The 12,080-nt window shown below is 35.7% G+C and overlaps 2 protein-coding genes across 2 annotated transcripts; one reads left to right on the top strand and one right to left on the bottom strand.

Moving 5' to 3' along the window:
* Positions 1-404: 404 nt before the first annotated feature.
* On the bottom strand, positions 405-7,437 carry LOC113045994 (thioredoxin reductase-like selenoprotein T1a). Its single transcript, XM_074559817.1, has 6 exons — positions 7,239-7,437; positions 6,504-6,614; positions 4,176-4,302; positions 3,696-3,783; positions 3,046-3,212; positions 405-995 (listed from the first exon to the last, which is right to left on the bottom strand). Exons 1-5 carry the CDS (start codon positions 7,367-7,369, stop codon positions 3,088-3,090), a joined length of 582 nt encoding a protein of 193 aa, XP_074415918.1. The 5' UTR covers positions 7,370-7,437; the 3' UTR covers positions 405-995; positions 3,046-3,087.
* Positions 7,438-8,168: 731 nt separating this feature from the next.
* zgc:92744 (RAMP4 domain-containing protein) lies at positions 8,169-10,236 on the top strand. Its single transcript, XM_026206814.1, has 3 exons — positions 8,169-8,392; positions 8,630-8,705; positions 9,528-10,236. Exons 1-3 carry the CDS (start codon positions 8,312-8,314, stop codon positions 9,566-9,568), a joined length of 198 nt encoding a protein of 65 aa, XP_026062599.1. The 5' UTR covers positions 8,169-8,311; the 3' UTR covers positions 9,569-10,236.
* The last annotated feature ends 1,844 nt before the right edge of the window (positions 10,237-12,080 follow it).

The raw sequence follows: 12,080 nt of genomic DNA, 5'->3' as shown, positions 1-12,080 counted from the left end.
CATACGGTTTTTACCCTTCATTAGCTGGAAAAAATTGTTCAGAAAATGAATTTAACTAAATTGTTGTTCTGTGTTGCGAAGTTAATCGTTAGAGCTGTGGTGTGGACTTTGTTATTCTCATAGAATTAAAAATACATTTAACTTTTTAGTTCTCATCGTTGGTGTGAACAGGCCTTAAGCCTAGGTCTAGACTAGTCCTTTTTCAGAGAGAATTTACAACATTATCTTAACCTAACCAACATTACACAAACTGACCTAAATGTTTTACTAGTACCCAACATACTGTAATTGTTAATGCAACATTTTCAAAAAATTATAGGTATTGCAATATAATCAAGTTCTTATTATTCCAATTATAGAAATATACCTCCACGTTGAAAAGCTATTAAAGTCCACATGAAATCAAAATTGACTTTTAATTTTAGTACTGCACATTTTTTAAGACTGTAAAAAGCACATGAAAGTCTGTTCTCCTAATAAACAACAATATTTAGTTCGATTCAATTTTATTTTCCTTTTAGTAAACATGTTAAGCTATACAAAGCAATATAAAATCCAGGGCTAAGAAATATAATTAATGTTACTTAGTTGTTAAATAATCATGATGGGGGTTGGGTGTATAAGTTAGGAGCTTCTCATATCTACTAATCAAATAAAACAAAGACCAAGAGTTAGCAGTACAGTAGGATGTGAAAGAAAAACATGGCGTCATAAATTCTGTTGACTGAGCTAACTGAACTAAAATGAAAATTGGAGTCATTGTGAACATATATCCTGATTTGAACCAAATGGTTATTGTACAAGAGATGGGATGCAATAATTATATGGCCACTGTTGTTGCCGCAGATCCCACACCAGCATCTGTAGGTGGTGCATCTCCGAGGGGCACGATGAGGAGAACACAGAACATCGGGCGTGCGCTAGTAGAGTCTCTACTTTCAGAGCAAACCTTCATAAACGTCACCTCACAACCGTAGGAGAGCTTCACCACAGAACTGAAAGACAATGTGGAAAAAGTACAGAGTAAATTAATTCAGCTAAAGTGGGAAAATGCAATATCATCTGCTTTAACTCACGGTTTCATAAAAAAGTTACTTAACTATTAAACTACTGTTCAAAATGTTGGTGTCAGTAGTTTTTTTTTATTTGTATTTTAACCCTCATCCATCCCTCCTGAACCTATTACAAAAGTGTCCCTCATAGGTCTAAATGACCCAAAGACTTAAAATGGCACAAATTAAAGCACTGCATTTACAGTGCAAAAGGTTGTGGGTTCAATTCCCAGGGAACACACAAAGGCCGGTAAAAAAAAAAAAAATATAATAATAATAATTTCTTCACATTTAAAACAAGATGATCCATCAGGGCCTAGGTCACTGGGTGTCTCTGATGCCATCTGGTGGGGAAAATGACAACTGCATTTTATGATTACAGCCACTAGAGGGGCCTATGGAATCCTATAGAGATTCTTAAAGGTTTGAACACTGTTGTGTGGCAGCAGTGTGTGGAATGGTAAAAATCCACCCATTCATAGTTTTATAATCCCAATAATTCATAAACAGTCTCTCCACACAAGCAGTTCCAGGTTTCTCACTACTATGACAACATAGTCTGTGAAAGTCCAACCTATTTGTGACGTTCTCTGCCCTATCAGCATGTACACAGCCCTGAGTGAGAAGTGTTGCGTGTTGGGATGCACCAACGCACATAGGAGTCACCATAGATCGCTGAGGACACGGTGGTTAACTTCATTTTTGAAGGATATATCTGAAAGTACACTATTAACATTAGTCACTCAGTCAAGTTTTATAATAATCAAGTATTATTTAATAACAGAACATCAGTAATTAATAGTAAACTTAATAACCAAGTTTGAAGGCAAATTAGTCATTTTAACTGAACATTTTAACTGGACCAGTGGTGGCCTTTTTTTGTTGTTCAGTGTTTTTGTAAAAAACAGGAATGCCGTTATTCTGACAGGAAAATAAAACAAAGAATATTTTTTAAATGCAGTGCATCAATTCTCTCTCTTTCTCTACGTGTGTGTGAGAGAAAAAGGCGATTTGTGCGAAACTCTGAAACCCTCAGTCAGCTCGCGACTCGAGTGTTCACGAGTGGAAATATATCTGTGCTAAACTTATACTTGGCCTCCGACTCACATACAGCGAGTGAAATCTGAGCCATTGGCTAATATTAGACATCATTTAGTCACCATAATGAAGATTTAGTCACATATGCAAGTGATTTACTCAAAATGTAGAGGGTTGTGTAGTTGTAATGTGTATCTTTGTCATTCTTTTATCTTTGTTAAAAAAGATTAAAAAAAATAAGAACAAAGAATTTTATCTTCGCCGTCTTTTGCCTAAATATGTGACATTCTATTTTTTTTTTTTTTTTTTTTTTACATTTTTCTATTTCTACTTTGTCTTTATAATAGGGAAATTAGTTTGGCTGTGATGCTCAGACAACTTTCAAAATAGTAAAATCAACGTGAAAAAGAATTGTGATAAAATCGTGATATTGCCATAAAAACAAAAAACAAAAAACATGATATGATATTTTTCCCCGCATCACCCATGATAGTTTTAACAAGAATTAATCTATATTTAAATGTATACAGTAAAGACTATGTAATGCTTCTTACATTTGATTACTCAGTTTCTGTACCTGGACACCTACAAACTTGATAAATACTAATTAAACAACATTCACACAATTTCAAACAGGGCCCACCGGTGAAACTTGCACCGGACCCCCGCAAACCCCAGCTATGGCCCTGTATACACAGCAGCTGCTGCCACCTTATGACAATAGATTTACAGTTCAAATTAGGTAGTAGCTCACTGGAAAATGATTTAAAATGCCCATAATTTGTACATTGCCCACTCCGGTGCACACATTATAGATAGTAGTAATATTTATTTTATCTTAGACTATCTTTGTGTCAAAAACTACTACATTATAGAAATCTTTAAAACAAAAGACAGTATTTTAAATAATAGAAGTAAATTTAATACTTGGTAGGGCTATGATGGTTAAACATACATGGAGGGGTCACCGGCTCCAATCAGCGAATCAGAGGCAAGGTTACGAGCGATGGTGTGGAAGTGTGTCCATGTGCACGTTCATCTTCATCTCATTCTCCAGGATTTGGACTAGTTGCTGCATGGAAGGCAAGTGGCCTGACTCCAGCTTGGACCAAACTGGAACATCTAACCAAGAAAAAAAATGCCTCAAAATAGTGCTACCATAGTAAAACATCATTTTTCTAACTTCCGCCAGACTAAACCACCAAATTAGGCTACCGCCACACCGCTTCTGTTTAAAAACATCCACAAACTTAGCAAGTCTAACGGACAGAGAGCAACTCTAATTCTTCTGCTTTAATAACTTCTTGCATAATAGATTTTCTATGTGCATCTATTCCACACAAAAAAAAAAAAAAAAAAAAGAATTCCCTGGGTTAAAACAGATTATGTTGTTCTGAAAGGGGGCATAAGTATTTTCTAAACTATAAAATCATTCAGTCAACCCATTTTACATAAAGGAAAAAAAAGGGCAAAATACTATATAATACATACCAAAAATAAAATAAATGACTATTAATATTGTTATTAACAAATATTACATGAATAAAAATACTAATTAACACATTAACATAGTAATATACCATTTTTTTAATCAAATACACTTACCATTGAGCGTAATTTCAAAAGCACCCGTAGACATACACTGATTTTCGATCATATTGCTGAAGAAGAACACCATCATACAGGCATATATCTAACAAAAAAAATAAAAAAATAAGCATTTCTACAGCTAGTTGGTTTGTATGTATGGGACTTTTGTGGACACTTTTTCAAATTGAAACAAATCAAAGAACGCTGAAGGTTAAAATTTTTCATGTACTTTTTATGTACTTTGATGCCTACATTTCAGAAACAGCGCAGAAACAGTCAGGTGAACATTAACATGAGAGCTTGCCCTTTGGTCCCAGTGTATTACATTCTCTCCTATAACCACAAACATCACTTAGGGGACAAAGTTACAGAATAATGAGCTCCATGGGGAAAAAGTTTGTATTTGGAACATACTACCCAAACAGATTTTAGTGAAGAACTACAATCTAAACCACCAAATGAAAATCTCTCAACAGGAAAAGTATGAGAACTTGCCTTGTTCTCTTGACTCCAAACCCAGAGACCTGGGGCCTGCATGCCAAATAGAGCAAATGGATCCTTGCCCACAATGATCACGCCGATTAACAACAGCTTAAACATAGACAGAAAGGAAGCAATGTGCCTGGAAGAGAAAAAAAATAAGAGAGAGAGACTCTATTTAAATAAACATTTCACACACACATACACTAGTTGAATTAGCAGTATTTGTGTGTTTTTTTTTTTTTTTTTTTACAGAAACACTAATGGCACTTTTCCACTGCGTGGTACAGCAAGGTTTGCGTTTCCACTGCAGTTTAGTATCGATTTAGAGTGGGCGGGATTATTCATGTCGTTATAGTTGCACCGACTCTACTGCCAAGACTCCTAAAAGAAAATAAATTCTCATTCCACGTATCTCCATCAAGCTCTCGCTTGATCCGCTCCTCTGTTGTAAACGAGAGGAATGTCTGTACTTCTGCAACAGAGAACAAAACTTTTTGGTTGTTAAAAAAGGTGCACTCGTTCAAAACGGTTGCGTTTGATTCTTCTCTGGCTGTGCTGATTTAATCTAGTGGTTCTTCTGCTTTTGTGTTGCAAGTTCAGTGATGCAGGAAGTGACTACGGGTGGAACAATACATGTATTTTGTACCTAACCATCACAGTACGGCCATCTCGGTTCGGTGCATGATGCCTTACAACGAATAAAGGCAATTCACACCAATCCAGAAGGGGGTGCTTTCAGCAACGCAACGCTGTTTGATAACCGGCCGCCAACAAAAGTTCAGTGAATGCTGAGGGTTGTGCATTTGAAAACATAGCCTACTAGACAGTGACCATGTGTTGATTCTGAACGCATCTCTCCTAGACTGAGAAAGTAGTATACTTTAAAGGCTTGTGCACTCAACTGTTTGTGAAATGGAGCTTTGTACCTCTCTCATTCAGCAAAAATCCAAATATTCCATACTATTTCCATATTTGCAATGCATCGTATCGGAATGCTAAACTATTATTTGTTATGTAAATGAATGGCTTTGTACTTCAGTTCCATCGGTGACAGAGGCGGTCGCACCTATTTTTGGTTAACTCCATTTTATTTTGATAACGTACCAACTGTGCTATCAAGAACTGATGCGTTTTGGGTGTATGAGTCTGTACATGCCGGCACAATCACTTCAACCATTTCCTTAAACCTGCTAAATCAAATTTAAACACTTATTGTCTTATTAATAATGCATCCCTGTATAAAGGTGTGCTTTTATCTGTGTACACTCACAATGAAAACAAAACATTGAGCTTTTGTAAAATAAAGAAAACAAATAGGACATCACTTTCTGCCATTTGAGTTATCTGTAAACTAAATCAAATAAATTAAGAATTTAGTCCTTGTATGTACTGCAGATTATATACATTTAAAATAATGTAATAATATTTAAAGTTCACATCTAAGTGAAAACAAAATAGTACTGTCTGTTCAAAATAAATAAAAAATTTCCCCTGTTGTATTGAAATCGTATTGAACCGTTGACCCCTTACCATGCAGTGGAAAAGCACCATAAATTACCAACAACGTCTCCAGTACCAGTCATTAATTTTTTTAAATAAGATTTAATTCGGACATTTTCATTTATATATGATCTGAACATTTAAGCTTTAATTAATGAAGTTTTATCGTTAAATTGTTACAGGTGATTGGTTTTCAATAAGAACCATTATTATCAATGTTAAAAACAAGTTTTGCTGCTTAATATTTTGTGGAAAAATTTTTCAGGATATTTTGATGAATAGAAAGTTCAAAAGAACAGCATTTATTTGAAATAATCTTTTGTAACATTACACTGTTTTTTACTGTCCCTTATGATGCATAATACATATATGCATAATACAAAGTTTTTTTTTACCATAAATATTTAAATGGAAGTATATCATGTTTTTTTTCCATAAATATTAAGTTGTTTTTAACATTGTTAATAAAAAATGGTTCTTGAGCATCAAATCAGCATTTTAGAATGATTTCGAAGGATCATGACACTGAAGACTGGAATAATGATGCTAAATACATTGCTCAAATACATAGAAAACAGCTATTTTAAATTGTAACACCATTTCACAATATTAGTGTATTTTAACTGTGAGCACATGAATGCAGATTTTGTAAGCAGAAGGGAAAAAGCTGTAATTCCAGTTAACACTGTACAAGCAATGATGAATCTTTTGCAAAGGTGTGTGATTGCGTGTGTATTTGTGTTATACACACACACACACACACACACTTGTTTATACACACAAACACTTTTTTTAAATTACTGGCCATGAGGACAGACATGTAAGTGGTTTGTAAGTCACCTGTAGACAGGCAGAGGAAGGTAGTTCTCTCCTTCGATGCGGATGTCTGGGTACCGCTGGTACAGAGCCTGCATGTACTCCTCAAACACCCGCTTGTATCCTCAGGAGACACTGCAGACAACAAACAAGACGATGAAGAAACACCTCAGAGCCTTTGGTTCACAACCACACTCTGACATGAAATAGTGCGCAGTAACTATGTATACAATGATTTCCATTTCAGATTATGATAAATGGCTCACCACTGGAAACTATATGTTATAGCAGACACAAATTGGCTTTATAAATCCATAAAAGCTGCCTTATTAAACGTGCAGTGTCTCAAATGACTAAGGCAAGCACGCAGATATATACATTTACTGGCTAATCCTCAAATTATTAGACCCTTGGCATTGGTAGGTTTAGGGTTAGGTGTGGGGGAGGGGTTAGGATTAGGCAATCGAGTAGCGATTTCAACGAGGGTAATGTTCGGCATGGTGTCGAAAATGAGCACAATACCGGATTAACGGGCGATTATAACATCCTGCTAAGGTTATATGCGACACAACTAGTGCCATATGAGACAAATTCACGCTTCTGTCACAATACACTTTCCAGTAAGCGTGGTTAATACATCTGCAGGGTTAATCACGCCAAGCCGCGATGTGCTAACGTTACTATCAACACACTCAATGTCACACTGGTTGGCCTGTTCCGGGGACCGAGCGACATAAAAACGGCCAAACTCTCACTCACCAGATCTGGAATTTGAGAAGTGGACCGGTGGCAAATTGCACCTTCATTTTCTTGACGCCATTGTTATCCGCAGAGGCACTGTAAAGAGAACAGGCCCATAACAGTACCACCGAGAGAGGTAACCAACGCATCTTCCCCACCACGATTTGTGACTGTCACTGAACTGAAGGCAGGAAGTGGTGTACTGAGGTTCATACGGGTAATCCAGGAAGTCAAACTGGGATTGGTTGGCGACTACTCGACGTGGGCTTACACATTTGGACAAAGAACGTCTTGGTTCTTTGGAACGGGTCGTTACTCCATTTTTTTTTAAATAAAATAATTATAATATTAAAAAGCTTTTCCCACATCATCTTTTCAGATACACGCTCAATGGAATTTGGTCGTGTAATTAATCTGGTCTCTTCCCCGCAAAGGAGCCAAAATTGAACATAAAATTGTGAATAATTTCTTCTTTTTTTCATTTCTGTAGGTCTATCTATCTCGAAAAAAGACAGAAACTAAATAAATACTTACTATTATTTTGATATAATTTTTCTTTATCACATGTCAAATTATCGTATTAATTACATTTTTAATACACAAATAAGATTTTTTATACACAAATGAAAACTTTGAGTGAGAACTGTCCATTTTAGTAGACAATTCCTGTACAATAAATCAGTAGTTGCTATAGAAATAATGTTACACTACTGGCTGTTTTAAACCAAATATAACTGGCATGTAACTTAATAAGAATACCACATACACTGTGCATGAATCCCAGATATATATCCCAATTTAAGGTATTATCGATAAGAAAGGTTTAACAAGCTTTATGACACACTACGCAAGGCTGACACAAAATGTTAAGAGCTAATTTTAGCAAACATCGTGTTAACGTTCTTTTCAAAAAGCTGGGCGGCCCGAGCGTCAGCCCATTTGCGTTTTTCCGGTGTGGGCGGAGCTGACATTCTGGGTACGTGGTACGTAGACAAAAATCGACGTCGTTTTCTTTTCATCCTCACTAATTTGTGTTCGTCATATTTGTGACCGTCTCCAGCTCACTTCACAAACCACCAGCATCTGCAACGATGGTCGCCAAACAGAGGATTCGTATGGCCAACGAGAAACACAGCAAAAACATCACCCAGAGAGGCAACGTCAAATCCTCGGTAACGCAATTCTTCGTGATCTTCGATAGCGTATCAACAGAAGTCAAATTAACTTAATGTAGTTTATTAACTTAACAGATTGCAAACTAAGACGTTTGATTAAACTATTAATATAAATAGTTACTAGTTTTGCAGTAAAATAGTGGTTCTTAATAAAGCTAAATCGGACTGTACTACTACAATTAAATGACAACGAAAATGCGCATTTTCATCTGACCTGACTGTAAATTCACGCAGAGAAACGTCAGTGATGATAAAGTCTCGGTAGGACCGTGGCTCTTGGCGCTCTTCATCTTTGTTGTCTGTGGTTCAGGTGAGTAACCAACACAAATACATGAACGAGTGATCTGTCACATCCACATCAAATGAGAAACGCATTACATTAGATGGTATTTTATTGTTATACTAGCATATGCTGTACTTTTTGTTTAGCCCAAGGTAGGCAGACAAAGCGGACCTCCACTCATTTATTGGCACACACTGTGAGACCTTGCACTGTAGTGAAGGCTGAGATAATAATGCACACTGTTTACATGGACAAGGCCGGACTGATAGCATGAGTTTATCTGCTTGATTTCACTGGGTGCAACACGTGGATCTGCAGGTGTTACTATTCTGGAAACCGCATTGAAAAACATTTCCAACAGCCGCTTAAGTACTCACAGGAAAGGTAGTGGATCTCATTGCCAGCTTGGAGGCTTTGAGACATAGCTTTAAAGATGTAGTCTTTTTGACAACGTCATAAACCACACCATCCAGATCTGAAGTGGCACATTCTTCTGAGTTGCCTTCAGCTCTCATAGAGTTTTTACTCATTGCCTTCAAGAATCTGTTAGCTTTGTACAAATTATATTTGCGTTGCATGTTTTTGGTCATCTTGCCCTCACTTTTGTTGCTTGGGTGATTTTGCAATCTTTTTATTTGAATCGATCCACAAAAGAATAAGATTTGCTTTGTTAGAGATAACACCCTTTTTGGAAATTCAGAATACTTTTTACTTTTATGAGACAAAAGCGGGAAGAAACCTAGATATCCACTAGTGCAATGTCCCATTATATACCCGAAAATGTATGTTAAGATTGACTTCCTCCTCAACTTTTCTGTAATGTCACTCTTTTTTTTTTCTTCTCCTCAGCAATATTCCAGATCATTCAGAGCATCCGGATGGGTATGTAAAGAGGACCAGTGATGTCTCAAGTATCCACTCCTTGCCAGTTCTGCGACTCTGCCAAGGAGCCTTTCTTTAAGGCTTTTTGCCGATTTTATTGATTTATCTTCTATGAGGTGCAACAATCCTATCATTCCTCTCTGGTGCCTTGTTAATGAAGAAAAATCAAAAAGCCATAAAATTGCATTCCGATCAATTGTAATGTTATTTTCTGTCAATCTACCTTGATGTAATGTAAAAATCTTGAAAAGGCAGCGATGTGATTTGTAATTCTTGATTTCTCATTCATTCCTAAAATAATTGTGCAGAAATTATTTAATGTCTTTATGTTGGATTTTTGGGACCCCCAAAACAGCCATTTTGTAGTTTGCACAGGATAAAGTATTACGAATGAAAAGCCAGTCAGCAAATCTAAATCACAAATGTAAAATTACATTGAATTACTTTTCTTGTACTTGTTTTCTTTGTAATTTAATAGCTGCCTCCTCCTTTCTTGAATATGGAATAATTTAGTTCTCTGGCACATATTCTTGTCATTGTGGTACTGTTTACCATGATAGAAATGAGGCTTAGCAATTCAGCTTTTTCAGAACTGATGATGCTATATACTGTATGCTATGATGGCGTAAAGAGGAACAGGAAAAGAGCTGGACTAAAATAAAATGTTTTTAAAATGCCATGCGTTGTGTGTGTGAGAATTATCAGTTAGTTGAGGAAATAAGAGTCTAGTAGGTTAAATGAAACAAACCATCTTTCAGCGGTTTATACTGACTTAAAAGGACTAAAAACAACAAACCATGTTCTCACCAGAAATTTGCTGACTGAAGTCTGTGCGGTTGAGGAAAAATGGAGTCCCGTCCATGACTGTGATTGATTACATTGTGTCATGATTTCTTCACTGTTTAAATGATTAATTACTTTCTTTGGCTTGATTAGATGGATAGCGTATGCTTAAGCAATGCCAAAGACAACAGCATCACTCAGAGATATCCAGTGGTTTACATTTGACTTGTCAAGTGTAAGAGTCACACAATGAGAGTCAATACAGAGTTGATTGCATTTCAAGGTGTGAAATTCATTCATTTTGGTATGAACTAAGCATTTAATTCTTTATAATAAGTGGCATTAAATATACTGCTTTGATTTGATCTCAGTTTTTATATTTTATTTTATTTTTTTTATTTGTGGCATGGTTAAAACAATACTTTGCGTGTTTTAAAAAGAACACAGTAGCAAGACCCATTTAAATTATAAATGTACAAAAAAAAATAATAATAATGTATTTGATTTGATTTTTTCCCCCCACAATTCTAAACATGCCAGTGAATAATTGTGGCTTGTGGCATGTCTTAAATTCCATTTTTGGTTGCTAATTCCTGTTAAAATAATAATAATAATAAATATAATCCCTCAGATTTTGACTTAATCCAAGTGTTATTGAAAATAAGAGGGTGTTGATTATTTAATATTAAGAGTTTTGTACTTAAAGTGAGACTGTTCAGGAGGGATAAAATAAAATAAAATGTTAAATCAGCGTAAGCCATACGTATATTTGCAGTTTAGTGCTGAATAATTCTAAACGGAACCAACAACAAGATCGTGAAGTGTTTTATAGACTGTACTTGCGTTCACATGTAGTCTCCGGAAGGTGGCGGTATGGAGCCACCAGTTATCTTTTACTTTCATTGGCTGCGAAGAAGAGCGGAACCGCTTAGATGTTGCTGTGGATACGTGAAGTTTACAACTCTCAAAGTCAGGCAAGATCATTATTGAATTGTTTTTTTTCTTATTAGCAGTTGTCTACTCAAGTCATTAGCGGCTTAATTGTGTGTGGAAAAACCTCTGGTCAAACTTATGCGAACTAACGCGTATTACAGCAGGCTGTGAATGTTTCGGCGTGGATCAACGTTAGCAGGTTTGTTCACAATTAAGACTGACGAAGAATACACAAGCAAAAATAATTTCGTCATTTTGACGCAGATGTGTGACGCTAGCATACACTTCACCACATGAAGACCAGCTTTTCCAGTTAGTAAAGGGGAACATTAAGATGCTGCCCGGGGCAAACTCAATGTGTTTTTCCCTTTTAGTTAATGAGGGATTTGGTGGATCAAGTTTTGTGACTAGTATTATTATTATCTAAAAAAAAATTGTGGATTTCGCCGGTTATTATTTATTAATTACATGAGTCAAATATATATTTCAGATATACTTATCTTTGATATGCATTAAAACCTGTTGAGTGCATTGAGTTAGAAAGCATAATGTCTCAAATAGACTGTCACGTGTCTTCAATTCAAATATGGGCAATTAAACATGTACATATATTTATAATCATTTACATAAGTCATAAAATAAATGTACTTAAGACTAATCTCTTTTACTGGGGTTCTGCTTTGTCATCGGTTATACAATTATTCAGCTAAATTGACAAAACACAATGGCACAATTGATTTAGTATGTTATATAAAGTATTATATCATATTAAATGCAAATAATATAAAATGAACAGGATCATTA

The sequence above is a fragment of the Carassius auratus genome, chromosome 27 (genome assembly GCF_003368295.1).
Source record: "Carassius auratus strain Wakin chromosome 27, ASM336829v1, whole genome shotgun sequence".
Classification (NCBI taxonomy): Eukaryota; Metazoa; Chordata; class Actinopteri; order Cypriniformes; family Cyprinidae; genus Carassius; species Carassius auratus.
This window is presented reverse-complemented; position numbering and strand designations above follow the sequence as displayed.

Bases quoted from the DNA above. Each gene is read 5' to 3' on its own strand.
- zgc:92744 (XM_026206814.1), top strand. From the start codon at position 8,312: ATGGTCGCCAAACAGAGGATTCGTATGGCCAACGAGAAACACAGCAAA. The intron at 8,393-8,629 runs GTAACGCAATTC...AAATTCACGCAG, and splicing joins GAGGCAACGTCAAATCCTCG to AGAAACGTCAGTGATGATAA. The intron at 8,706-9,527 runs GTGAGTAACCAA...TCTTCTCCTCAG, and splicing joins CTTTGTTGTCTGTGGTTCAG to CAATATTCCAGATCATTCAG.